This window comes from Amphibalanus amphitrite, unplaced genomic scaffold (assembly GCF_019059575.1).
Source record: "Amphibalanus amphitrite isolate SeventyFive unplaced genomic scaffold, NRLGWU_Aamphi_draft 000009F_arrow, whole genome shotgun sequence".
In the NCBI taxonomy this organism is placed as follows: Eukaryota; Metazoa; Arthropoda; class Thecostraca; order Balanomorpha; family Balanidae; genus Amphibalanus; species Amphibalanus amphitrite.
In genome coordinates this window covers 2,308,019-2,334,216 of record NW_024881505.1, presented here as the reverse complement: position 1 = coordinate 2,334,216, position 26,198 = coordinate 2,308,019, and the positions used below count along the sequence as shown (strand labels likewise).

The following is a 26,198-nucleotide window of genomic DNA, read 5'->3' as shown; positions in this document are numbered from 1 at the left end:
GTCCGGAGCGGTTTGGTGGTGGCTGATCGTGTCTAATGAGTTTCCTTCTTCCGGTCTCTTGCTGGTTCCAGGAAATTAGAGCTATCATCCTAGGATCTCTCTCTCTCTCTCTCTCTCTCTCTCTCTCTCTCTCTCTCTCTCTCTCTCTCTCTCTCTCTCTCTCTCTCTCTCTCTCTCTCTCTCTCTCTCTCTCCCTTCCTTCCGTCTCCCTCTCCCTCTCCCTCTCCCTCTCCCTTTCCTTCTCCCTCTCCTTCCCCCTCTCCCTCTCCCTCTCTCTCTCCCTCTCCCCCTCTCTCTCCCTCTCTCTTTCTCTCTCTCTCTCTCCTTCTCTCTCCCTCTCTCTCCCTCTCTCTCTCCCTCTCTCTCTCTCTCTCTCTCTCTCTCTCTCTCTCTCTCTCTCTCTCTCTCTCTTCACATCCCAATCAAACGGTCCATTAGACAATTTACCTCACGCTCCATCGTATCCAGGACCACTACAGTCAACACCATCATTCCGGCTACACTCGCGATCCGCGCAATCCACACGATCCATGAGATCCATCGCGCGATCCTCCGGCGCACATCCGGTCTCTGAGACAGCTCGTTTCCGGTCCGAAGCTTCGGTCTGGCAGCGGCGGCGGCGGTGGCTGTGCGACCGAAACGTTGACCGGTGCCAACGACCGCGCGGTGCGCTCGAGCGAAGCGGAGAGGAGCGGCTGGATAGCCCCGGGCGACGGCCGGCTGGCCTGCCGCAGCCGCCGGCACGGTACAGTGTGGACAGGCTACGACGGCATGGCAGGGGACTCTGAGATCAGCAGCATGGCAGGGAATTGATATCAGTACCACAGCATGGACTGATACCGCTGTTATCGTCCAGATTGGCGCTAATTGCTTTTACTCATTACTTTATTCACACCAAATTCGGCAGCTGTATTTGTTTGGATCTACAGGGTGTATCAGAATTATCCGGACACTTTGTTTTCCCCTCTGATTTGGAAAAAAAAAGAAGATTGCATTTTCAGTTTATTTTCCGATGTAGCCGCCCTTCATAGCGATACAGTCACGCATACGCTGGGGCATCCCTGCCACCAGGTTCTCCAGCACATCGGGCTTGATTCGGCCCCACGCCTTTTTGAGCTGCTCTGCCAGCTCGCCGGCGCTGGTAGCCGGTGTCATCTTGTCGACCTCTTGCTGAACGATGGCCCAGAGGTTTTCGATCGGGTTGAGATCGGGGCTGTTACCGGGCCATACGCCACGCTCCCAGAAGTCGGACAGGTGCTGGCGACACCACTGCTGTGTTTTCTGGGCCGTGTGCGGTGGAGCGCCGTCCTGCATGAAGATGGCCCGGCTTGTGTCCGTCATCAGAGAGGCTTCAGAACGCCGCCTGTTCCAGCCGTTCGGTGGATGGCGTCCAGACAATCCTTGGCGAGGATGTTCTCTCGGTAATACTCTCCGTTGATGACAACATTTGGGGGCACCACGTGCAGCTGGGAGAGCGCACGGTGGGACATTATACCCCAGACATGCACCTTCGCAGAGTGCTTGACGGTGGGGACGGTCTGCACGTCTGAGCTGCTGGCCACCCACACGCGGTCGTTTTGTCGGTTTGGCGGGTGGTACAGCTCGTACGGCGACTCGTCCGACCACAGGACCCGCTGCCAGTCTTCCACTGACCAGTTTTTTCGCTCCCGTGCGAACTTCAGACGGTCAGCACGCTGTTTTTCAGTCAGCTTTGGCGATTTTTTTCAGCTTCAGCGGCCTCATCCCTAGATTTTCGCGGAGATAGCGGTGAACTGTTGCAGGGGATACCTTGTAGCCTGCATTGGTGAGGCGTCTCGGGAGTTTTCGGGTCGATTGATGCCGTTTACCAGTTGCCATCTTGATCACTCTCTTCACCCCCGGATGGAGCGTGCTCTTGCGACCACGACCGGGCTGACTGGCGAGCCCCTGGTCCAGCTTCTCTCTCTTTAAGCAGAGGTAAAGCTGGCTTCGGCTGATGCTGAGTTGCCTGCAGCCCATCTTGGGCCTCATCCCTCCATGCACCATCCCCACAGCTTTGCCACGAAACGAGGTGCTGTATAGTTTTTCGCCATACCCCTCTGACGCTCAGATACACCAGCGAACTGTTCTGTGACCCGACCTCTACTGACCGCCCGGGTCAAGATCAGCGGCGAATGGCAGACGGGTGGGGCGCACGATGGTCTCAGGCTGGTATTTACCCAACATTTAAATTCATACAGCTCCATGACGGACAGAGAGAGCAGAAATGCGAGAAAACAAAGTGTCCGGATATTTCTGAGACACCCTGTACACTTCAGGATCTTATGACTGTTGGCTCACAGCTCATCAAAATACTGTTAATAGATTTTGTTTTCCCCGAAAACTACTTCATTCATGCGATTTATATTTGTGTATCAAATAAGGCATGTCAAAATACACGGGTAGAATAATGCGCACCAATGCGTCGGAAAAGGAAGGTTCTGTCCTCCCAGCAATCGTCTTCAACTGCATTCCGTTACCAAAGGCACACACTTGTCTTTCTGGTGAGCAGTCATAGTTATACCACTGTAAACACGGTCGTATTTCCTGCATGCGACATGTCGTAAAATTACACGGCCGGCTGCACTAATGCGACTGGTTTCGGCTCGTTGGGTCAGCTAGGAGGGCGAGGTCACCTGTGTCGGTCATGGGCACGCCTGGCGTGCGACGGGGGGTGAAGGAGTGCGCTAATATCTGACTTTTGCTAGCTGTTTTGGTCGGCTGGCTTACCACATACAACAGGTGTGGGGTTGTCTGGATGAATGTGTTGAATTGTGGTTTGGGATGGCTCCGCAAGTGAATTATTGGATGTGTTTTCAGGGTTAGTTCACTGAAGTATGACACAAATTACTTTTATCTGTGCCGCATCCTTCCGTATTGAGCCAGGAAACTATGTTTTTATTATACCATGCTTTTTAGGCTTTTTACTTGTTATTTCTTTTATGCCGATAAATATGAAGAACCACCTAAATACCTAACGGTTGAGGGTGAAACAACTCATTCTTGTAGTAATTGATCCGTCGAACGTAATTTAGTTGTAACTAAGATCCTAATCATCTAACTAGGAACTCGTTAAACGTTTAACTACAAGAAGATAACGAAAACAAGACCCACCAGTTCTGTTTACTTGAAGCTACCACAGGTCTTATCCCTCTCAACACATACCAGCAAGTACTTATCGTCTATAACCAGCGCCCTACCGGTACAGACACCGGTTTAATTGTGCGTTAAAGTGGTGTTTATTCCGCGCGGGGCTGGCCGGTCGGTCGGCGGCCACAGACCGTGCTCAGGTAAGCGTGTCGGCCGGCGCGGCGGAGCGGTGGCTCGGCGGTCACGTGGGATAGCCCGGGGGCTCGCGGACCGGTGCGGCTAGCCGTGCCCTGCCGGACGTTAGCCCGCCGTGGGAGGAGGCGGAGCTGGGAGGAACTGGGACGAAGGCCTTTTATGGGACGGGAAGACAGGTGCCTGTTAGGGGCGCATGGAACGGTGATGGCTGAGTTTTGGTGGAGCGGATGACAGGGTTACGTGGGTCAGCTTGGTTTTAGAAATGTATGGTGATGAGCTTGTTAAGCCAATCCCTGCTATAAGGCAGGATCAGCGAAGTAAAAACATGTCAGAAGACGGGTTTCCGAAGGTTTTATGGGAAGTGCTTCTTGACTTCGCTCCTAGCACTCGGGTCACTGGCCTACGCCAGAACGATTCGACGACTGCAATGCTGTACTGAACGGCAATGTTTTCTTTCCAAATTATTTCACCCACAAACCACATACGTCACACAACAGTCGCAATATCATCTAAGACGCACATTCTCCCCTCCATATCCCACACTTTGTCTGGCGGTACTCACGGGTTCCTTGGCTCTGGCCGGCGGCAGCGGTGGCTCATCATGCAGCTCGGGATCGTACATGTCTCTGACACCTCGTGAGCTTGGAGCGCGTCGCAGCGGCGCCCCACCGTCCGAATCCCCGTACCCCATGCCATCGGCGCGGTACAGGCCCTGCGCGTGTACCGGTACGGGCGCGGCCAGCCGCCTGCTGCGGTTACTATGGACAGACGTGCTGTGGGTCGTGTGGCCGGACTGAGAGCTGCGGTCCGACTGGGTGCTGTCACTTGGAGAGTCGTACTGGGTGACTGAGGATTCCTCTGGGGGAATGTCCACGGGCACCTCTTCGCGGCGGCGAGGCATGGCCGCCTTAGAGAGGGTTAGCGGCCGCGGGGACAGTCAATAGGTCACCGGCCGCGGGGGGACGACAGTCCAAGTCCGCACCGTTCGGCAGTCGACACTGATCAGTCACTGTCGGATGCTGCTTTCCCTGACACAGTCTCAGTCACACAGGCGCAGCAGATTCTATCCGCAGTCACTAGCGCAGTATTTGAACTCAGTCACTAGAGCAGCTATTTGACCTCAGTCGCAGGCGCAGTCCCTGGCCTGATCACAGGCGCAGTCACAGTTCAACGGCCGCCGCGAGGGCGTTTCAGCTCCACACCCGAGTCTCGCCGACTGCACGACTGATGTGTAGCCGCTCCTGTGTGACGCGGTTGGCCTCACGGTCACGGCCGTGACACTGATGTGACTGACGTGACGTGACTCCGACGTGACGAGACGGTATGTTGATAGCTGTGACGCTACTCTTGAATTTCCTTCACTTGAGGCCAAGTTATCACCGACTCCGTATTTTTGTAGGACGGCCAATAATTCTGACGATGCTCCCGTTTGCTGGAACCAGCGACGAGATTCGATGACGTTCACTTTAAGTAATGAGAGAGTGATTGAATTATGCTGCTAAGAATTAATTATTGTTATTTTTTAAGGTAATTCGTTGTGCTACGTAGCGCTTTCTTTAAATGCCATAAACATTTAAGTATGTTATACTGCATAAATTACGTTTGTTCTAGGCAGGGTTGTGCTTGACTCATGAGTCGAGTCAAAAATTTGACTCAACTCTGACTCAAATGAGTCAGATTTGAGTCGAGTCGGATAAATTTTTGAGCTGTTGAGTTGAGTCAGAGTTGAGTCGGACAAAAATATTAAGGCGTTGAGTTGAGTCAGAGTTGAGTCAGTAAAATAACTTTTGACATTGAGTTGAGTCAAACATTTAGGAACATGAGTCAGCTGACTCAACTTTCCAGAAACAAGCTTTTCATTCCCCACCCCCGCTTCCCTGACCCTGTTGCCGGACTTTTTCACCCCCCTCCCCCCGCTCAAGAGCTTTTTTTATCTGAGTCAATTTTGAGTCAACTCACTTGACTCAACAAAAAATTTGAGTGAAGTTTGAGTCGACTCATATTTTCATTGAGCCGCTTGAGTCATGAGTCGAGTCAAGGGAAAAAATCAGCTCCTTGTTTGAGTCAGAGTTGAGTCAGGGCTTTCTGAGGTTGAATGATGAGTCGAGTCGGAATTTTTTTTTTTGAGTCGAGCACAACCCTGGTTCTAGGAACCGAATCAATAAAGTAAGATGCAGATTATTTAGAAACACAAAAGCAGTTAAATAAATAGAAATTATTTATCAGCACGCACCTTCAGCACCGCAACATGCGTCACTCAACCAGTCCTCTATCACACCGTACCACTCCCGTCTCACCACCCACTCTCGACTTCCTGCCGGGCCCGCGGCTGGGCCACCACTGCCGCCCGGCACAGCACAGCGTCAGCGTCAGCGGCGGTACGGCAGCGGTCGTCGTTCCACCACAGTGCGTCGGCCGGCGGAGTCCGACCTCCCCCGGTCAGCCGTCTCGGTCAGCGGCGCGGAGCTGAGCGGAACGGAGCCGTGGGTTGGCGCAGGAGACGAGCGAGCTGGGAGAGCTACGGGGGAGGGCTGGGAGAGCTACGGAGGAGAGGGATATGCAGGCGTGCTTGGACAGCTACCGGGGAGAGGGCTGTGTGTTTCATTAGGCTGAGAAGGCCATGGGAGATAGGGCTGACCAAGCTACTGGCGAGAGGACTCCATGCATGGGCACTGAGCAGGCTGGAAGAGCCATGCATGGTCTAGCTAAGGAGATCCGTAGATGAGAGGGATGGGAGATACATAGCCGATAGGCCTGATAGAGCCACGGGCGAATGAGCTGAGAGGTCCGAATCTGAGAGAACTAAGAGTTAGAGATTCACAGACGAGTGAGCATGGTATACTCACAATGAGTGAGCGCTGTGTGCCTTGTAACTATCTACACTAATGAGCCGAGCTAGCCGTATTTACGATCGGACTGAGATCTAATCTAATGAGCTCGAGAATCCATTGGATGTGATTATTATCCTCATGTTTTTGTTTAGCTCAGGTTATGTGCTTTTATCTTTCTTGCGTAATTCGTATTTGTCATGCGTATTTGTCATGGCCGATATTTACATTGTATTTCGTTGATAAAATACGTTCAATCTTTTAAGAGTCTATGCGATATTACACCAGAGTCTAGGGCCAGAGAATAGAGAATAAATGTCCCTTTATGTCAATTCAGCAGTGGTTGTCAGTGACCCCGAAAAGGCAGATAACAGGGGGTTGGCGTGAATTCATTTAATTTTCAAATCTCCAAACGCGCTGCTCAAATAAAGGGGTATAGGTACGAGTATGTTGACTTTGTGGGACATTCTGGCAGAAGCAAAGATGGAACAGTGTGCGGATGTGTCGGCTCCTCTCAGTTCCGCCGGCTCATTTTATGAGGTTTTGTTGAAACTTTTTACGTGACGCGGTGATTCAACTCCCTAATTTTCATACCACATGATACGGCATTGACCTTCCTAAGGTCAGAAAGGACACGTCGCATAACGTTGTTAGAATATTTACATGCGCCGCTTGCCATTGTAGACGATTTTGTTTGCATAGACGATATCGTCCCAAGCCTGGATCTACACCGTGTTTGTTTTCTAATATCAAAGTCACAACTCACGCCCAGCTACCACATAATTGGTCAGTTGTCACCATCGGGCAGTGACCACCGTATCCCCCCCCCCCCCCTCCTCCTTTACCGTTACATCCGGTCAGTCCTGTGTGTCTCTCACGACACTCGTACGGTCGCCGGGGCAGCGGAGCGAGCCGTGACAGCGGGGAGGGGATAATGAACGACCCGGCCGGCGCATAGCTGACACTCCCGTATAGTCTGACGGACAGAGGAGGTGCCGTGACGGTGACCGATGTACCGGTTCTGAGGCAGTGTGGCCAAATTGGTGATGTTGCGGGGAAAGTCACCCCCAATGAAAAGTATAATGACATCCTCAGAAATTTTAAAATTACATCATCACGACGTTTTTGTCGCGAAAGCATGCATGCCTATGTAGTGTAGGAATAAAGACTAAAAATGTTCCAATGTACGATTCGCACCGTCGTACTCGTGCTGTCGCGCTTGCAATGTTTTTTTTTTTACATCTTTAATGACAATATTCGGAGTTTTTTGTACTTTCCACCAGAACTTGACGTCAGGTTAGTTTTCCACATTATCTGTAAAAACTGCACCTAAATTGAGGCTGAAGACGATTTTTTTTAATAGTGACATCCTCGTACGACTTTTTAATACATCCTCCCCCTAACGTTAAACCAATTTGGCCACACTGTTCTGAGGGGGGGGGGGAGGCGGAATTATAACTCATGGTTCGGGAAGGGGGATTGTTCTGGTTGTTGCTCTGGTATTCCAAATTGGGCTTAGGCTGAGGGTTAATCAGACATGCGCATGGATCCGAGTGATGGATCTATGATCTCAGTGGATCTCGAAGCAAAGTACAGGTTGGGATCTATGATCCCACCGGATCCGGCGTGAAAAATACATCTTGGATCACACAACAGTAGTACTACTGTTATCTGTGCTTGGATCTATGATTTCATATGATGTGACGATAAATTAAAAACATGGATCTATGATCTGAGTGGATCCCACCATGCACCACATTTGAAACCATGTTTTAAAGGGTTTCTATGCCAATGAGTGACACGAAACTATGGATTATGACGTGCGATCACATAAAATCACTAAAACAGAACGTTTGTGAGTTGAAACAAGTGCTTTTTTGGGATATATGTGTTAACAAAAAATAAGTGAGGATTTATGATCTCACTGGATCTCAAGCAAAAAATGAGACTCGGATCTGTGATCCCTATGGATCTCTCGATAAATTACAGAGCTGGATCTATGATCCCGACGGATCCGAGATCAGGATCCGTGGGATCAGATCCCAGACCCATTTTCTCGGATCCATGCACATGTCTGGGGTTAATCATGAACAATAGAAGGCATGCACATTATAAATATATTTGTCGGGTCTTTCTCTCATATATATTTATGTATACCTACCTATGCGCACATCATTGACCAACCCTATTTTCACACTAGGCATTCTTATATTGATATGGAGCTTTACATCACAGGAAGTTCATGAATCAGTGGCAGGACTCATACCTGAGAAACGTTATCGAAAGCGAAAAAGACAGCATGTAGAGTCAACTTGTGATTCGCAAACATTCCAGGTGGCATACCTGAATTTCACTGTGCGTCATACCAACGGAATGATTCGAGCATTCCAGCCATGATTTCACTACACGGATTTGCAAACCTATGAGCGCACTCAGCCATGCTAAACAATGACCACTGTAGAATTCCTTGCACACCTTCTAGTGTGCATTAAAGATGATAGATAATATTAACTATACCTAGTCGTCACATGGATGCAACCATCGTCCATCTTTCCCTCATCTTCGTCTCTCCCTTGGCTATCAACATTTCTTTGTTTATGTATTTCCCTGCTGACCATTGCTCGCTAGTGCATGCAGCAGTACCAAGGTGACAGGGTCCGCGGCGGCAGTCTCGGTCAGCCATCAGGTGTCGGAGTCCGAGACTGCAGCCATCTGTCGCCATAGAGGCCGCGGCTCGGCCGGTCGGTCGGCGGTCAGACCCGGCACCGCAGAGATGCTGGGTTCGATGAACGCTGCCCCGCCATCGGCACACCGTCACCGCCTCTGATAGTGCTGCCGCAACCGCCACTGCCTAAATATCTGCTGCTGCTGCTGCTGCTGCTGCTGTCACTGCTATGTATAAGTTTCGGCTTTGATGTAAGTAAGTATGGACCGAGCTAGAGTCGAACGAACACCAAACTTTAGGTAGCGTGACAGCCAAGCAGCTGTATTCGTGACGTGATTAATGGCATCCACTACACAGCGGGAGTGGGAACGCAGTGAGAGAACCAACGAGGGCTTCTGCTTCAATGGATCTCAAACTCGGAAGCACATATTTATCGCTTTATTGTGTGGAACCTTTTATTAGCTATAGATTAGCTTTGCTTGCGTGTGGTGACACAGCAGATTTGTTGTGTTTCTTTTTATCCAGTTTCTTTCGTACATTCCTGAGGTTTCTGCACGACTGCGTTCTGTGTGCTCAAGAGTCCTCGACCGAATAGCTGGCTCACGCAGTTACAAATATACCGGCATCTCAACACGTATAGGAAGCCTATAGGTACTTTCATGTCTATTTGTAACGGAATCGCCAAAAATGAGTGAACACGATTGCTTAGAATTGTTGTCACGTTCGTAAGGAATAAGAAAGCACTCACTGCAAACACCGCGCCGTTACAAAAACATCTTTGTCATTGGACAATGAATGTTCGAACCATCTCAGAAATCACACATTTAAAAGGCGCTCATCTGTCATTTTGATGCGGCTGTTGGGCTCGATGATAAGCAGTCCCGGTTCCCCAGATATGTTTGTTGGAGCTTCTCAGCTGACCAGCGGAACGTATGTCTACCATCGGCAGTCAGCGGAGCAAAACACAAACTGTTCCCACTCTGGGCCGCTCGGGAACTCGCCTCTACATAAGACGGTGGGACCCAGGGCACTTCGACCGTGTCAATCGGCTTCATAAAACGGTGCGGCCGGCGCCACTTCAACCGTGTCAGTCTCTTCCATAGCCACGTGTTCCTATCTGACGTCATTTTGGGCTGGTGAGTTGCTTCTTTCATCGTCATTTTGCGAACCTCCAGTGTTCTTCCTAAGTGGCCGTCTATTGCAGGCTGCTGCCTTTTTATTCTGCTGATTTCATAGCCATCTCTGCCGGCCGCGACAATGACGAAAGCACACCAGCGTAGTCCCGTGTGAATGTGGCACCCCGTGTTGCAGAGTCGCTCCTCTCCAGGGAGTGTCCCAGTTCCCAGCCATGCTCTCCGTCTCTCAGCCCTCGTCTCTGAGTACCGCTATACCAGTCCAGGGCGGGGCCGGGCCGCTCTGCCGAGAGAGCCACCCGTACCGCTGCCGTGGCGCCGCGAAATAGACCGCCACCTTCCCATATTCATCAGCGGCTAAAGAGATGAGACGACTGCTGAGGTTATTGGGAACGGGGGACCGTTTGAATAGGTAATACATGGGGGAACGGGACCACATCATTGATTTAGTTTGTGCATGCAATGTATATGATGTAAGACAAATATATTTAATGCAATTTTAGGATGCAGTTTTAGGGTCACTGAACTCTTCAGCAAATTCATAATTTTTATGTCAACATACCTTTTTATGCATGCGGCATTTACGGCGCCGACTGCTTATAATAGACGTAACAAATAAGCGCGGTGCCTGCTGAACAGCCAATCCATCTTCTGTTCTCTCTATAGAAGTGTAGGGTAACTGTGGGGAAAACGCACCCCTGGGTTAAACGCCTCCCCTAAAAAAATCGTATTTCTTATCGACGGATAGGTGTTTTATCCTGTCTTTCAGAACAGTCAGCTGCTTGTTTACGTAGGTCCCTATTTCCGGTTCTGCGTCTTGAGGAGCAGCGTGGGTAGGTGCTGATGTTGGTTTTGGGTGTTATTTTTGTTGTTTTTACAGAAGATTCCTAAGATTTTGATGCCCTCTTTATATCACAAAACTTGCTATTGTGCACATCACTAAAAACTGCGTTTTATTGCCATTCTGGTGAATTTATTATGCTGCGGCGTTAGTGGCGCGTTTTTTGTCAATATTTTGTTGACCGGAAATGGAGTGGATGGGGAAAGACGCCTACTCGATGCATGGGGCAAGACGCCCCCAGTTTTCTGAAAGGGGGGCGTTTTGCACGGTGGTGAGAGTGCAGGGTAGCGCCCTGTAGGTGGGTGCCGAAAAGGCCTCTCCCTGTCCTTTTTTGCTGATATATCCTAAACGACTGCAGATATTGTCACCAATTTTTCAGGGCTCCTCCGGGCATCCATTTTACACATTGCAACACAATTTTATTCCAAAGGCTATGATAGGTTGACCACAAATGACGTCAGAATGACGTCAAGTTCTGCCATGTTTATCATTTTCTGTTGATGGATGGGGTGGGGGCGCTTTGCACATGGGTGTGGGCGTATTACCCAGGGTATGGGGCAAAACGCCCTTTTGTAAGGGTATGCGAAAACCTTTTTGGGGGGTTAACTACCACACGCAGGTGTCTTTTTTTGGTCTCAAAGCGTAGTAAAAAGAATGAGCTACATGATGGTGCCCAAAGGTTTGAGTAATCTGTGTTGGGTTGAGTGTCAGAAGGTTTCGCGCTTACTGGGGGCGTTTTTGACCTATTCACCCTACCGTCAGCATCTCTCGCCGCCGGGCCGGTCACGTGGTCTGGTCTGTTACCGCCGGGGCCGGTCACGTGGTCTGGTCTGTTACCGCTGGAGTCAGTCACGTGATCTGATCTGTTAACGCCCACGCCAAGCGCGATCCGTTAGATGATCCGTTTTGGCCGCGTGCCAAACCAGATAGATTGGGCCGGGCCACAGGGGGAGGGGGCGGACAAGAGGGGAGGGAGGACTGGAGGAACGTGCTTATAAAATCCGCCGATCCTCGAGGTGGTGAGGTATCAAGATTCGTCCGATTAAGATGCCGAGAGTGCATGTTTGTGCTGCTGAGGGGAGATGTTGACGGGATTATTATCCGCGCCACGTGGGGCTGATCAACACCACCGCCCAGACAAAGGTTTGGAGGTGAAGTGTGTTTATGGTTTGGCATTCCAAAGAGATTGAGGATTTTCTTGGATGAAAACATACCGATGACAAGGGTTTGCAAGCTGCATCAGAAAACTAGTGGGTATCAGGTATCTTTACGCTGTAAGAATAAAGTGCAAACTATAAATGCAATGGCAGTAACCAGAAGAGCCGGTGCATGTCGTGTGACATCCTTGAGGCAATTAGTGGCATTATAAATTGCATTTACCAGCGCAAAGCACACGAGTGACGAGTGAACTACGAGTGACGAATGACTCGTATTCACTAATCCGTTTTCACTGCCATAAAACCACTCAATAAAATACACAGCTGACCACCCATCGGATACCATAAGCAGCCATCATCTAGCCTCTCGTACCTCCCATCCCATCACCTCCTCTGCCGCCACCCGAGCTCGCTCCTCAGCGTAGCTGCCTGACCTCCAGTGACCTGTGAACTTGGCTCGGCAGCCATTGACCCCGGCCGTGCAGCCGACGAACGCCACGCCAGTCGCCGTCATGCATGACTGGGTCCGACCGGCCTGACCGCTGCTTCCCCGGCGGCGGAGTCGGCATCGACTCCAGACGAACAGCGCTTAGATGACTGCCATCAACAGGCAGCTGGAAAACCACAGCTATCCACACAACGGGATTATGATGCTCCTCAGGAAAGGCTTTATTTATTTTGCTTTATTTTCCCATAAAAGTGTCTATGAGATTCGTTCAATGGTTGGTTGTTTTAGTCTGCATAAGTAACCACCCCGGTCAACTGCGTCCGCGCGGTGGCAATGACCTTTCTGCTCGGAGCTGTGCCATGCAGATAGCTGGCAGCGGCGTTTGCATATGCCATGGTAACATCGTGCCGGGTCAATGCCATACGGTCGATGGCCACTTGACATGCGGTTACTGTTCCTCTGGGAGCGCCACAGCGCAGAACATTCGAAGTCTGTGTATGTTAGGCGCATCACTCTTACGACCTAATCTTTTGAAATGCTTTTACAGGGCATCATTGCTTCAAACTAGCCATATTGATCCCATTTTCCCGACAACTTGAACTGGCGAAAAAAGCATTATGACATAGCCCGTGTGCTTAAATGGTCGGGCAGTACGAAGATTACCGGAGAGACCGGAATCGCGGAGGTAGGGTGAATAGGTCAAAAACGCCCCCATTAAGCGCGAAACCTTCTGACACTCAACCCAACACAGATTACTCAAACCTTTGGGCACCATCATGTAGCTCATTCCTTTTACTACGCTTTGAGACCAAGAAAAGACACCTGCGTGTGGTATTTAACCCCCCAAAAAGGTTTTCGCATACCTTTACAAAAGGGCGTTTTGCCCCACACTCTGGGTAATACGCCCACACCCATGTGCAAAGCGCCCCCACCCCATCCAGCAACAGAACATGATGAACATGGCAGAACTTGACGTCATTCTGACGTCATTTGTGGTCAACCTATCATAGCTTTTGGAATAAAATTTTGTTGCAATGTGTAAAATGGATGCCCGGAGGAGTCCTGAAAGTTTGGTGACGATATCTGCAGTCGTTTAGGATATATCAGCAAAAAAGGACAGAGAGAGGCCTTTTTGGCCCCCACCTACATGGCGCTACCCTGCACTCTCACCACCGTGCAAAACTCCCCCCTTTCAGAAAACTGGGGCGTCTTGCCCCATGCATCGAGTAGGCGTCTTTCCCCATGCACTCCATTTCCGGTCAACAAAATATTGACAAAAAACGCGCCACTAACGCCGCAGCATAATAAATTCAACAGAATGACAATAAAACGCAGTTTTTAGTGATGTGCACAATAGCAAGTTTTGTGATATAAAGAGGGCATCAAAATATCAGGAATCTTCCGTAAAAACAACAAAAACAGCACCCAAAACCAACATCAGCACCTACCCACTCTGCTCCTCAAGACGCAGAACCGGAAATAGAGACCTACGTAAACAAGCAGCTGACTGTTCTGAAAGACAGGATAAAACACCTATCCGTCGATAAGAAATACGATTTTTTAGGGGAGGCGTTTAACCCAGGGGTGCGTTTTCCCCACAGTTACCTACCCTACCTACATTAACATCTTTTTACCGTAATGGTGTCATTCTGCTGAAGTGAACGGTTCCGCATTATTGGGATGATGCGCATACCAGGTGCAAACTTGGCCATGCTTTTAGATGTTGAAGTGGGGTATTCGAGATTGATGCAGCTTTTAGGCTGAAAGTTAACTGCGCCCAGCTTGCCGCTTGCAAATCGAAATTGCTGTAACCTGCTTGCCGGAACATTTATCGCTTTGGTGTAGGGAAGAGCACCGACCGGTATCGATTTAGGACAAGGTCACGAGGTCAAGGGGTTTTTAAAAGCTCCCCGACGGGGAATCGAACCCCGGTCTCCCGCGTGACAGGCGGGGATACTCACCACTATACTATCGAGGAGTGATGTTGTACTGAAACTAGTATTTTAGAATGCTAACAGCGTCAGGCCATTGTCCTGACTTCATCTGATAACATTGTGCCGGCCCCTCCCTCCCCATCGTCACGCCACAGCGTGCTCAGTGTACCTTTATGAATCATTTCCACACAGTACGGCAGGCCCAGGCGCTCGGCAACAGCCCCGCCTGTGCTACGTCGGTGGTTACACGTTCACTGGGTATTCGATGATTTGTGCTCAGATTACAGGTAAAAAAATGCACAATTAGGGACCTAATTTCGCCATTGAAGCATCGAACGCTAAGAAATGAAAGCAATTTCAATTTAGAAACATACATCTGCATTGAAATTTAGAGCGTTAGCCTTATGCCATGCCTTGCAGTCTTCGGTGCTACTTCAACAGCTTGCGTTGCAGTCCTTAGTGTTGTGTTCTTATAACGCATCGCAGTCTATTGCTAGCATTGCGGTCTCCAATCCTTGCCGCCACCTAGCGGTTGACGTTATAACTAGATGTTCTATCAAATGCCGCCAACCGTCGCTGGTCTCCGAGCTGTCTATGAACATCGAACAATGGGCCGTACTAATACGGCATGATCAATGGATGACATACCTAGCTGTGCCACAATCTGTTAAACGGATAAGCATACGTAGGGCGCAGCATTTTCTCAGTCTGAAGACGCAAAACTGCCGTCCAGGGTTGCGGCGAATTTATGCACTCGATTTCAGAGTTAGGACGTAACCTGTGCGACTGTTATTTGTGATTAACCCACGACCAAAAGCGTTTCGAGAGGATGAGACGGAAGCTAATTGCAGCCACATACAAGCCCATCCCGGACAGGTTGTCAAAACTTTCTCTAGATTAAACGTGAAGCGCTCATCATGTATTTCAACTTCGCACATTGAACAAGCTGAGCCTTCACAACATGCAAAGCAGGGCAAAACGCTGATGGCAGTAAGTAATAAATTCAATATTCATACATAACAAGCCAGAGTCTCTGTACCTGCATGCTGATTTTACACAGGTCAACCAACTACCAAGGCTCCTAGAACAGTCTGATGCACCGTCCTCCAATGAAGAAGTATCCTGGCGGACAGCTGAACGGCGTGTTGATGCGGCAGCAGCGGCCGTCTCCGCAGCGCTCGAATCCCCTCGAACAGCCAGATCCCACCACCACTGAAGTCTCCGTGTTCACTGGGAGGGACTGATCATACTGCTGCGGCGCCGCCTCACCGCAGAGAGGCAGCAGCATCACCAGCAGCAGCAGACACTGCGGGTGGGCACGGGATTCAGTGACTTTGGAAACGGCCGGAAACCAGCAGATTGGAAATTGGACACTTTCGAGACTTTTGATAAGATATGCATTCTGAAAATATGCTCTGAAAGTTAGCACTGGACATCACCGCATTTCAAGTCGTACATTCTAAACCGAATATACCTACTCACCACCGAAGTTGCTACGGTCAATGTGAAACAGGATTTCAACGCCATAATTGGTTTTCTTCCTCTCTTCTCTTCTCTCTTCACTTCTCTCGCAGAGTCGCACTGACCAGCTGAATCCTGTCCGTCAGCAGCCTCGTGCTACCTCCTGGCACCTCGCACCACTATGGCACTCCGTCTGTGTGACACTCCGTCTGCTCGTGTCCCGACTTAGTGCACGTCTCGACTCGGCGTCCCAACATGAGTCACTGGACTAGCCCTCTGTCGGACTCGCGGAGAGAGAAAGACAGGAAGGAAGTGTGATGTCAGCTTCCTGAGCCGATATGACCTCGGTCTGCTATGGTCTGCTCCGGGCGGCACGGAGACGAGAAAAGCCGGTACAATGGGCAGCGGCGTAACTGAATGGCTAGGAGATTTATATCGCAGAATTACGACAATACATATTTATGAATATTATTGGATGGGTCATTTGAATGACTGCTCATGGCGGGTTGTCTGTTACTTGACTCTACAGCTGTGAATGTTGCGTGAATAAATTATTTTGTTTATTTTTCCTTTCTTTATTTACCTTCTCTGCATGAGATAGGTATATCCGGAACTACGCAAGAAGTCAATGGGGTTAAAGCACATGTAGCTCAAATTCAACCACCATGATTTGTCACTCAATCCATCACAGCCCTACTCATCCTCTGGCATTGTAGTTGTATCGTTAGGTAACCGCGTCCTTTGATCGATTCAATTATCTAGTTCACTGTCCCAATCTCCGCCGCAAGGTTCAACGAATCATATGAAGCCACATCTTCACACCAACGACCCTCCCAACAATGTCTGAGTCAACAGAAGACCTCTCTCGCCGGCATCCGTCGCCCGAGGGCACACCCACGTTTCAGTCAAGGTCAAAAGGTGACGGACGGTCGCCGCAGCCGACTCCACACCTCTGAGCTGCCTGTGGCACCCATCCGGTCCTCGTCTGGCTTCTCACCCCTGCTGGCGTCACTGACGAACAGGAATGCTCCGATAATGGTGGATAATCGACACATCCACCCGGGACGCGCTCCCACTGCCTTGTTTGCCGTGTTCTGACATCCGATGGTAAATAGCGCTTCCAAGTGTGGTTATTACACCGAGCTGCGTCTCTGCCCTCAGGCGAGGGGAGGGGGACGGGGAGGGGTGTGTGTGCTGTTCGGGAGGCAGGCAGAGTAGCTTGTAGTCAGCCTCAAGGACAAGGTCACATCGGCGTCTCTCAAGAGCCGCTGGCGAATACAAAGATGCACCGAGACGCTGTGAAGATGGAGTGCATCCTTTGGAATGCGTCCTTTGGTATGCAATGATGCAATGCTCGCATTACCGAAGCAACGCATAGTGTACCTACGGTGGAGTAGGTACACTGCAATCCTGCACTTGAAAGTGCAGATAGCTCGAGCTAACTAGTAAACCGAGTAGTAACTAGCATCGCTTGGGCAATGCAACCAAAGGACAAACTTATCACAGGGCTACGTGTATAGAAGCTGCTCTAATTACTCTCCCAAACATTCATGATTATTGACTTCTGCACCTCCAATTCCTATCCGATTCCCCTGACAAAGACTCCACAGACGAACAAAACCTCGGCGCCAAAACCGCAGTGGCGCGCGGCTCGGGGCAGCTCGCGAGCTGGAGGGTCAGCCCGGGGTTAACAAACGACCGACGCCAACCGAGCCACCGTACGCGGGAGCGCCGCTCACGCCGAGGTCAAAGGTCAACCGCAGAGGTCACATTGACGCTCCTGCGTCACCAAGCAGCTAATTTACGCAGACCAATTAGAATACCACACCCAAAATGGTGTTTTCAGACGCCACCGCGCATGTTTTAACCCGGAAGGACGGCCCTTGGGTCAGAGACCTCGCAATGGCTCGTCATGAGGGTGGGTCTTGTTAAATGCACCACGGGTTACGCGCTGCAAGAATTGCAGACGCAGGTCACGTGGCTTAAATACCAGCTGAGTTCCCGAGAGCCAGAGATACGCTTCTAGATTTTGGCGGCTGTGTCCCTTTCGTTGCAAATGTAACTAGGTAGAGTTACCTTAGACAAGTGTTCCATCCAAGAAATTTCTGAAGTTTAAGGCACCTCGACATGCGTACCTACTTAATTGATGTAGCCAGGGATGCGGAGCCGTGGAAATTTCAGACAGCTTCGGCTCCGGCTCCGGCTTCGGAGAAATAAAATCGGCTCCGGCTCCGGCTCTGGCTCCGGGTGAAATGTCATGGCGGCTCCGTATCAGGCTCCGGCTCCGGGCAAAAATGTGCCGGCTCCGGCTCCGGCTCCGCACCCCTGGATGTAACATTGGTGATTTACACGGTTTAACGAGCATCTACGTGACGCCAAAAACCACACAAGAAACACCCCTTTTGGAGCACACTTCATGACTTGTCACTGTAGCGTGGAACCTAGCCACGATGCCCTCTCCATTTCAATTCTTCAAATCTGCAAAGACGTAGCGGAGCTGAAGATCGCCGAGTCCATCGAAATTCGCAATCATCGCCCCACACTTAACACTATGTCATCATCTTGGACGCTCATCAAGCCAGTACCATACTCAGAGCTATAGACGTCATTAGATCACGACAGGCAGGACTTACATTTAGACTAGATCACATCATTTGACACCATCACTCACATACCGTTTTCACAGTATTTCACCCTTCTGTTATTCATTCTTTCTTTTATCCATTCATTCATCCTTCAATCATCACAATCATCGTTTACATATGCACTGCACACACAAACACACACACACACACACACACAAACAAACACAGCTGCTCACAAACACAAACACACATGCACACACACAGTCACTCACTCATACATACGAACTAGCACAAGCCACAGGGACCGCTGTCTAATGTCTGTTGAGACTGATGTCGAATGTACTACTTAGCAATGTTATACGATCAATGTTATGGTGTGGTAGTATGTTGAATAGGTATCATACTCATATGTACTGTGAACAAGACGCTGATTTGTGGAAGCTTGCGACGTAATATGTGTAAATGTTGGCAATATGTATAATAAGGTTTAGACCAAGCGTATCCCTATCATATCGAACTGTATTAATTTATGTTTCATGCAACCATTCATTTTCCTGCCAAGTAAATCTAGATCGACACCTATTTTGGAAGCGCATGTAAAATATCTGTGAGTGATTTTATTCAAAATAATGTATTTAGTCTCATGTGTGTCACATATGTCTCTCTTGTTCCATTGTAACACTGTACCACTGAGGAAGGGCCACGCCCGAATATATATTGGTCTTTAATTTTTTAATTCCTTCAGATATGAGCAAGAGGTTATTTTTCATACTCCTGATAATCTTATCAACAATGCTCAACTCAACGTTTCAATTACCTGAAATCATTGGTGATTTATGTGAATAACTGGTGAATAGCTGCGTAACATCTTTATAGCTCTTTAGTGTCTACTGCTACTGTGAATAAAACAAAAGGTGAATCAATGGCAAAAAGTTATCACAGATCAACAAACCCGAATCACGTTGATACTTTAGGTTTAGTTCGATAACTTTCGACAACAATGATGCTCATGAAGACAAAATGTTGATGAATTATCATAAACCATTCGCTGACGCACGAAACAATTATGTCGAGGTAGGTAGAGTTGTTATGTCACCTCAGTGAATTATTGTCTTCCCTGAATTGCCGCCCAGAACTACTAACCATCCAACTTGTTATCTAAGCTTGGCTCGACGCCAAGTGCTGACTATGATGACTAGACAGTAAGAGGGTCAAGCGGAACCACTGCACCTTGTTTGCTAGTAATCGCGCAGGAGGTAGGTAGATGTTTGCTGAACTAAGTTGAACTTTGTGACCAACCGAGTGACTCGAAAAGAATGGCAAAATATTAGGCACGGAACTGAACAAACTGCCACTGAATTTTATATTCAATTTTTTCCAAGCTTTCGATCCAATATTTCTGCTATAGTTTAATATACTTTGTAGGCACCAGTTTTAAGACCCGAATCAAACGATAAGTTAGTCTACAAAAACCTGGTTAAATGAGTTAAATCGCCCGAGTTCTATTGGAATTACTCGCATACCTTCGTTCCCATCTGCTCGATTGTATCGTACCTACTTTGTATCCCACTTTTATCGACAACAAAAACCGATTTTTTTATAAAATGACCTATGCATATTGTTTGTATGTACAAGCATCCGTCAATCGACATAAAATCCACAACGGCACATGACGGTTCAATAGCCATATTTTTACCTGCACCGACCGATCCTGCATTCCTCCTGTCTGTGTGTGACCCCTACACTCCTTTACCCCACCCCAACGCGCTGGATCCGCTAACGGTATTCACTCGTTCCTATTCAGTTTGCGTGCTGCGAGCTTTGTTGGTCTGCAGTCTAATCGTCCACACAAGTCCATGATCCCTCCCTGCACCGTCCGCGCACCCTCCATCCATCCTATCCCGTCCCGTCCCGGCTCATCCAATCCAATCCCGTCACGTCCCGACCGACCGACCCACTTTATCCTCGCCCCTCAGCCAGGCTGCAGTGACGTCATCACGGCGCAGCGAGCCAGTCAAGTTCAGGGCGAGCCGGTTCTAAGGTGGGTCACTGGACTGGAAGTCGGGTCAGTGATCGCGCATGTCTGCAGCGACGCGGCGGGGCTGGGAGGGGACCGGGAAGCTAAAAGAAGAGATGATGAGAATATTCAAAGAATAATTGAAAGGAATGCTTGTGACACAGTAGGAACCATGAGAAAACAGAGCATGAGTTAGTTAGTTTTTTTTTACGTCACTCCAGATCCACACAATGCATAACATGTTTTATTCCATACTTTTTCGTCCATCTTATTAGGTTCTCCACGTGTCAACTGGGCCAACTGTCGTGACACCAACCTAAAGCTGGCGTCACGACCGTCACGCGCGTCACCGTCACGTTCATGGCACGCGCACGTGACGCACGGTTGTTGTGTGTGACACACACCGGTAAGATCTAAGCCGTGAGGCAGTGGAGCCTTCAAAATGCATGTATGGTATGCAGTGACGCTATGAGCCCAGAACAAGGCAATAAAGCTACATATTTTGTACTGTTGCATGTCAAGCACACCAAATTATCACTACATGCATCGGTGTCAGGCATAGCAAGGAAGTCCTACATATGTGCGAGCTATTGTGTGGTATGATTTGCTGACGCATTTTATTTCATCTTTTTCTTATATGACCCGGTTGTTTTGCCGCGATCCTTCCTGTCTTTCTCTTACATTGTCCCATACTGAGTCGGGTTCGCCTCCTCACAGCTGCCTGCGTGACTGACAACCAGATCAGACGCTAACCTGTCCGACCACATAGCTGACAGCTTCCGGCATGTTCACCATCCCGTGCAGCTTCTTTGTTAGTATCGCAGAATGCTGCGGTCAACCGTCGACAATGGTTCCGCTAGCTCTTTTAAACTGACGGATACAAGTCAGTTCTAAGATAATTTACATGTTCAACATCAACCCGAAATACTTCCAGTTATGTTAATTGTTTTAAGCAAAGTAAAACACGCTTGTTAAAATATTTCACAATCGGTAACCACTGCCTTTTGTCAGCAATGTGGTCTGGCTGGCTGAACGGGTTTGCAGCGGACCCAGCAGCCACAGACAGGCAAGCTGTAACGGCTCGGCACGGTCTCCACAAAGTTCAGCATCTACATGGGCCTATCGTCTGTATAAGCCTCAATCCCGCCTGCCGCGGAGTCCGAGCGCCCAGCCTGGCTGCAGCTCCGCTAGCCTCACCCACCATCGTCCACTGACCGGAAGCCGGCGACTGTACTCGCCGACTCGCCGGCAATCAGTTCCAGCAGGCGGCACGGGCTCAGCGGTAACTAGCGGCAGCACACTAATCATACACCAGCTCCGGGTACAGACGGAGCACGCGACTGTACCGTCAGCGCTCCGGCCAGGTTCGCGACGCGGCGGGCCCACAGCAGTACGGTGTCTGGCACTTGACAGTGACTTTTGGAATGAGATTTGATTGCCGTCGTTATTCGTAGGAACCGATCGAAATTCACGGTATTAAGAAACGGCTCCGATGTGATTTTATCTTATTCGTGTCCATAACCTTGTTCTATCTAGGAATATGCACTTTTATAAAACTTGTTACGAAAAATAATGGAACGATCAGTTGATTGAATTTAATGGCACTAATTTGGAATTGCCATCGGACGAGAAAATCATGAAAATGATCTTTAAATACACGAAATGACTGCTGCAGTCAGTGAACCTCACCGCACCTCCTTATACTAATATGCGTTCTTGAACACCTATCAGTCACAGTCGAATAATTGCACCCCAGTTTGCGTCTTAATTTCCCACGAATCATATCCTCGATGGCACGTAACTAGTCGCATAAACCGTATATGGTGGATCCACCACACACGCACGGAGACGAGCCACAGTTCACTGCCCAGTTCCCAGTTGCAGGTTCTGACCGCAGTGGACGGCGTTTGACCGAGCTGCACCCTCCCCACCCCCTCCCCTCCCCACCGTGCACCCCCAGAGGTTCACAGGGCGGGTCATCACACCGACCCGGCCAGCGGAGGGCATGGGAGGGAAGGGTGGGTCCTACTCCTGACAGCCAGCCGAGGCCCTGTGACCGGAGCTGGACGGGCCAAAACTCACCGTGCACCCCTCACTGACCGATTTCGGGGTCGCTGGCCATCCTCGTGAGCTTAGGCTGAGCTTATTGCGTGGTTTTACTCGTTCCGGGAAGGACTGTGTTCAGGGCAGTGACCTGTGGGCTCCGCTAAGTGCATACCGACGTAAATGATTGCCGTTGTCACTCTTTTTGAAGACGTAGCAAGTCTTGGACGTCTGATTTGCAGCATACCTTTCTGCATCTGTGACCTTTTCAAAGCAGCCAAGATGCAATAATGCAGCTTTTCGCTGGCTGGCAAGAAACATTTTGCGCGTTGTTTCGGGTAGTTATCTTGCAAGTGCAGCGTGATAGAGAATATTAATGACCGTCGTCGAGCTGCTTTTATAAACAAAGCATGAAGTTACTGTAACTGTAAAAGTTATTATTACGAAATTGACCAACTTCACACATGGTTCTCATGCACATCGGCAAACCGCACAATTTCGAAGGCATAAACATCCAACACAAACCCTGCTGGTGGGAACAAAAAACTTGGTCGAAACGGACCAGAACCGTCAGCCCATTAAGACCCAAGGAGCAAACCAAATTCGCTCGCTCGTACTCACCCTCATCCATCTCGGTGGGACGGAGGTCAGTCGTTTCCTCCCCGGGCGCTCCATGTCTCCTTCCCAGTCCGGGGCGCGCACAGATTCACTGGAGTGATGGGTCACTTCAGCTAGGAATGATCAGTCACTTCAGCCAGCCCGGCTGTCGCACTTAATCATAATCAACACTAACACCAGCCCTCGAACATATGGAATGAGCTGAAACTGATGGTATCAACAACGCCTTGAGATAGCGCAGTAGCTACTCAGTAGCGTCCTTAGTTCACAACATAACCTCAGCACACAACTTTCCGTCAAATCTCTCGAGTCTTGTTCCCGATTCCACAACCCGTCCACTCTCCACACAATCGTGCACAACTCCTCCACTGTGTCCACTAAATCCACCGTCTTCCGCCCGTCGCTCCGTGCGCCGCACCCACCAGCTCGGGTCACCAGCACTCGCCTCACTGCCGACCACCGGCCACCGGCCGCGCGCCGGCGCGAGCTGTGTTGGCCACGCTACGACGACTGCCGCACCCGGTATAAGGCTGCTGGGTGACGGGTGAGCTGGCGGCGACCTGCCGGCCACGGCGGCGGGCGGAGGGTGAGACGGACCGGAGCAGGGCGCAGACGGGTTGGACGGGGTCGGAATAGGTTTGACAGGAGTCGGAGTGGCTTGGAGTGTGTCGAACAGGGTTAAAGTGGGTAGGACTGGGTCGGGATGGGCTAGACGGAGTCCGAAAGGGTCAAAGTGGGTATAAGACTGGCTCAGACGGTCGGACAGGGTCCGAGCTGGGTTGGAGGGGAAAGGACGGGGCGCAACAGGGTCAGGCTATATGGGCCCGTATAGGGACTGGAAGTGGACAAGCTAACGGATCAAGACCGGACCAGGAGTGGACCACGACCGAACTGCAGGGAGCACACGACCGTGATAGGTATGTATTGGACCAAGTCAGTGGGTCGGGAGTCGGGACCGAACCGGTTCGGATTTAGTCGGCAAGTCCGGAACGGATGACGCTTGTCTGGTTGTTTGTTGTAGCCCGTACAAGTTTGAGCTCAGTTCAGGCTGCTCGTTCAATGCACCCATGAAACTTACCTAGTTGATTTAAATCAAGTTATATCCTAGCAAAACAAAATTATCAACAATACAACTTATACCTTAATTCATAAATGTCATACTCATAACCTAGCTCATAATGATTTTAACTAATCGAACGTTTCCACAGAAATAAGAATGCGTAATTTGTACCAGAGCGATATGAGGTACTTGATTAAATTTTTTATGAATATCTTTTTTCATCAATAGGCATTTTAAGGCCATTACTTCCAAAAAGGTGAACCTTGTAGATTAAGCAAATAGCAAACAGCCTGAGTTTCCCAATACACAATTCATCCTACACCTTCGAGGCCGAAGAAGGCAGACAGCGACTTTCATATCTTACAAATTACATCCCTCAGCGTTAGAATATGCGCATTTAACGCACATCACCTGTTGATGATGATGATGATGATGTCACCTTTATAATCTGGGTTGCTTCAATCGCAATCCAAGCAAAGGTCAGTAACATTTTCGGAGGCGATGGTTCCGCTTGTCAAACGAACCATGGCCGTTGCAAAACTCCCGTCCACCTACAATTCTAACTGATGCTATTCTTTCACGTTACGGCCCGCAGTTTCCCTTATAGCTCGTGCCATCGTACCTATATCCCGTGTCATCGTACCTTGCCCTCAGTCGGGCGGGTAATGAGTAGGGTCTAATTAGAGAAACACAAGGCGATTCTGGAACAATGACGTGTCAATGGACGCGACCACAGACCGGAACACGTCCAGAACCGTATACTGTCTATGACAGGAGCCAGCTTGTTGTTACTGATTAGTGACGCCACTTATACGGCTCACCACATAAGCGTGATCTGTTACAAAGTTATAGACTATGCAATGTTTTGAATCAATTAAACTGTAGGCATGCTCTCGTGTTCAGATAAAATCGTACCTTTATCAGTTGTACTTCAGCAAATAAGCAATAAACATGTTTTATTCCATAATCCGTCGTCCACCAAAGAATGACGGTCGATCACTGCTTTGGACGGCCTGCTTTATCCTTGCATGTGACTTCGCCGTTCTAAATGTGGATGTATGGACAGTGGGTGTCATGTCATCACTTCAATAAGTGAGGCACCAATTCATTGGTGTGGCATTGCGATAAAAGAACCACGAGGGCCGCGAAATTATTGTCTTCGGGAGAACGGTAATCTGCACCGACCAGGCACTGCGCCTCACGAGGACGTGGTCCTTGCACCGCAGCGAATGCAGAGCTGTCCGTAGAACGGCAGCTGCAGGGGCCACCGACCCATATCTGACCCCGGTGACGCCAAGGGGTCACCGACCCACCTGACCTCTGCGACTCCGACTCGGCACACCGATGTAATTAAAACTACCTTGTGATGCTGTATTTCAGGTGTCGCAGTGCTGGCGTTGTGATCTAAGTACCGAAGTTTTTCTTACAATTTTGGGAATCAGTGGACACAGATATGAGACTATCGTCTGTCTAATCGATACACTTGTGTCATGTGTGGTGTTCAGTTATGTGCATCGGCTGATAACACGCATTGTTCTCATTGACATTCATCAAAATTGAACTAGCCGTGACGTACCGATGGGGGGAGGGGGAGGGGGGGGATATTAGTATCGTCCGAACGATCTCAAGCAGCTAGTCAGATTATTCGTATGTTGTCAACTAAAGCATTAAAAGGGCCCGGTGGGTGTTATCCACGGTCCATTCATCACAAAAGGATGCAAACGTATGTATATGTAACGTTGTTGCTGTAGCCCCTGTCAAAAAAAGGTTGAACAAAAACGGAAAAACAACAACTTATAAGGTGTTGCAGGCTGAGCAACGTCACATTATCATTCATCGGTCAAACATTGACCACTCAAAGGAAAATCGAAGAAAATGTGGCTGCTCTTGAATTTTGTAATTGCTGTTCGAATAAATCGTGCATTTGACGTTCATTGTCAACGATAATGTCGCTTTTTATGACGCAAATGCAGCTAGAGTAAATTCATATTCATTCTCATATCCAAAAAGTAATTTCGGCCGCCTTGAAATAAGCCAGCATTAAGATCAGTGTGATTTAGACGAGACCACAAATAATTTACAATAAATTTTGATGGGTTACATAT

The 26,198-nt window shown here is 49.3% G+C and overlaps 1 protein-coding gene, 1 long non-coding RNA gene and 1 other non-coding gene across 4 annotated transcripts in view; all 3 read right to left on the bottom strand.

Moving 5' to 3' along the window:
* Nucleotides 1–23,538, bottom strand: part of LOC122380709 (nascent polypeptide-associated complex subunit alpha, muscle-specific form-like) — a 48,882-nt gene extending 25,344 nt beyond the window's left edge. The window contains exons 1-2 of one of the 2 annotated variants that reach the window (XM_043364116.1): nucleotides 5,537–5,648; nucleotides 3,866–4,735 (exon numbers count right to left, since the gene is read on the bottom strand). In XM_043364116.1, coding sequence (XP_043220051.1) covers nucleotides 3,866–4,204 — 339 coding nt within the window. In that variant the 5' untranslated portion in view covers nucleotides 4,205–4,735; nucleotides 5,537–5,648. Of the gene's footprint in view, nucleotides 1–3,865; nucleotides 4,736–5,536; nucleotides 5,649–23,036 lie in introns of those variants that run through there. The other variant, XM_043364123.1, reaches the window with a different exon arrangement.
* Trnad-guc lies at nucleotides 14,282–14,353 on the bottom strand. The gene has a single exon. It is a non-coding gene; the product is annotated as a tRNA-Asp (tRNA).
* LOC122380750 lies at nucleotides 15,216–16,046 on the bottom strand. The gene is made up of 2 exons (XR_006256376.1): nucleotides 15,792–16,046; nucleotides 15,216–15,615 (listed from the first exon to the last, which is right to left on the bottom strand). It is a non-coding gene; the product is annotated as an uncharacterized LOC122380750 (long non-coding RNA).
* Nucleotides 23,539–26,198: the final 2,660 nt, after the last annotated feature.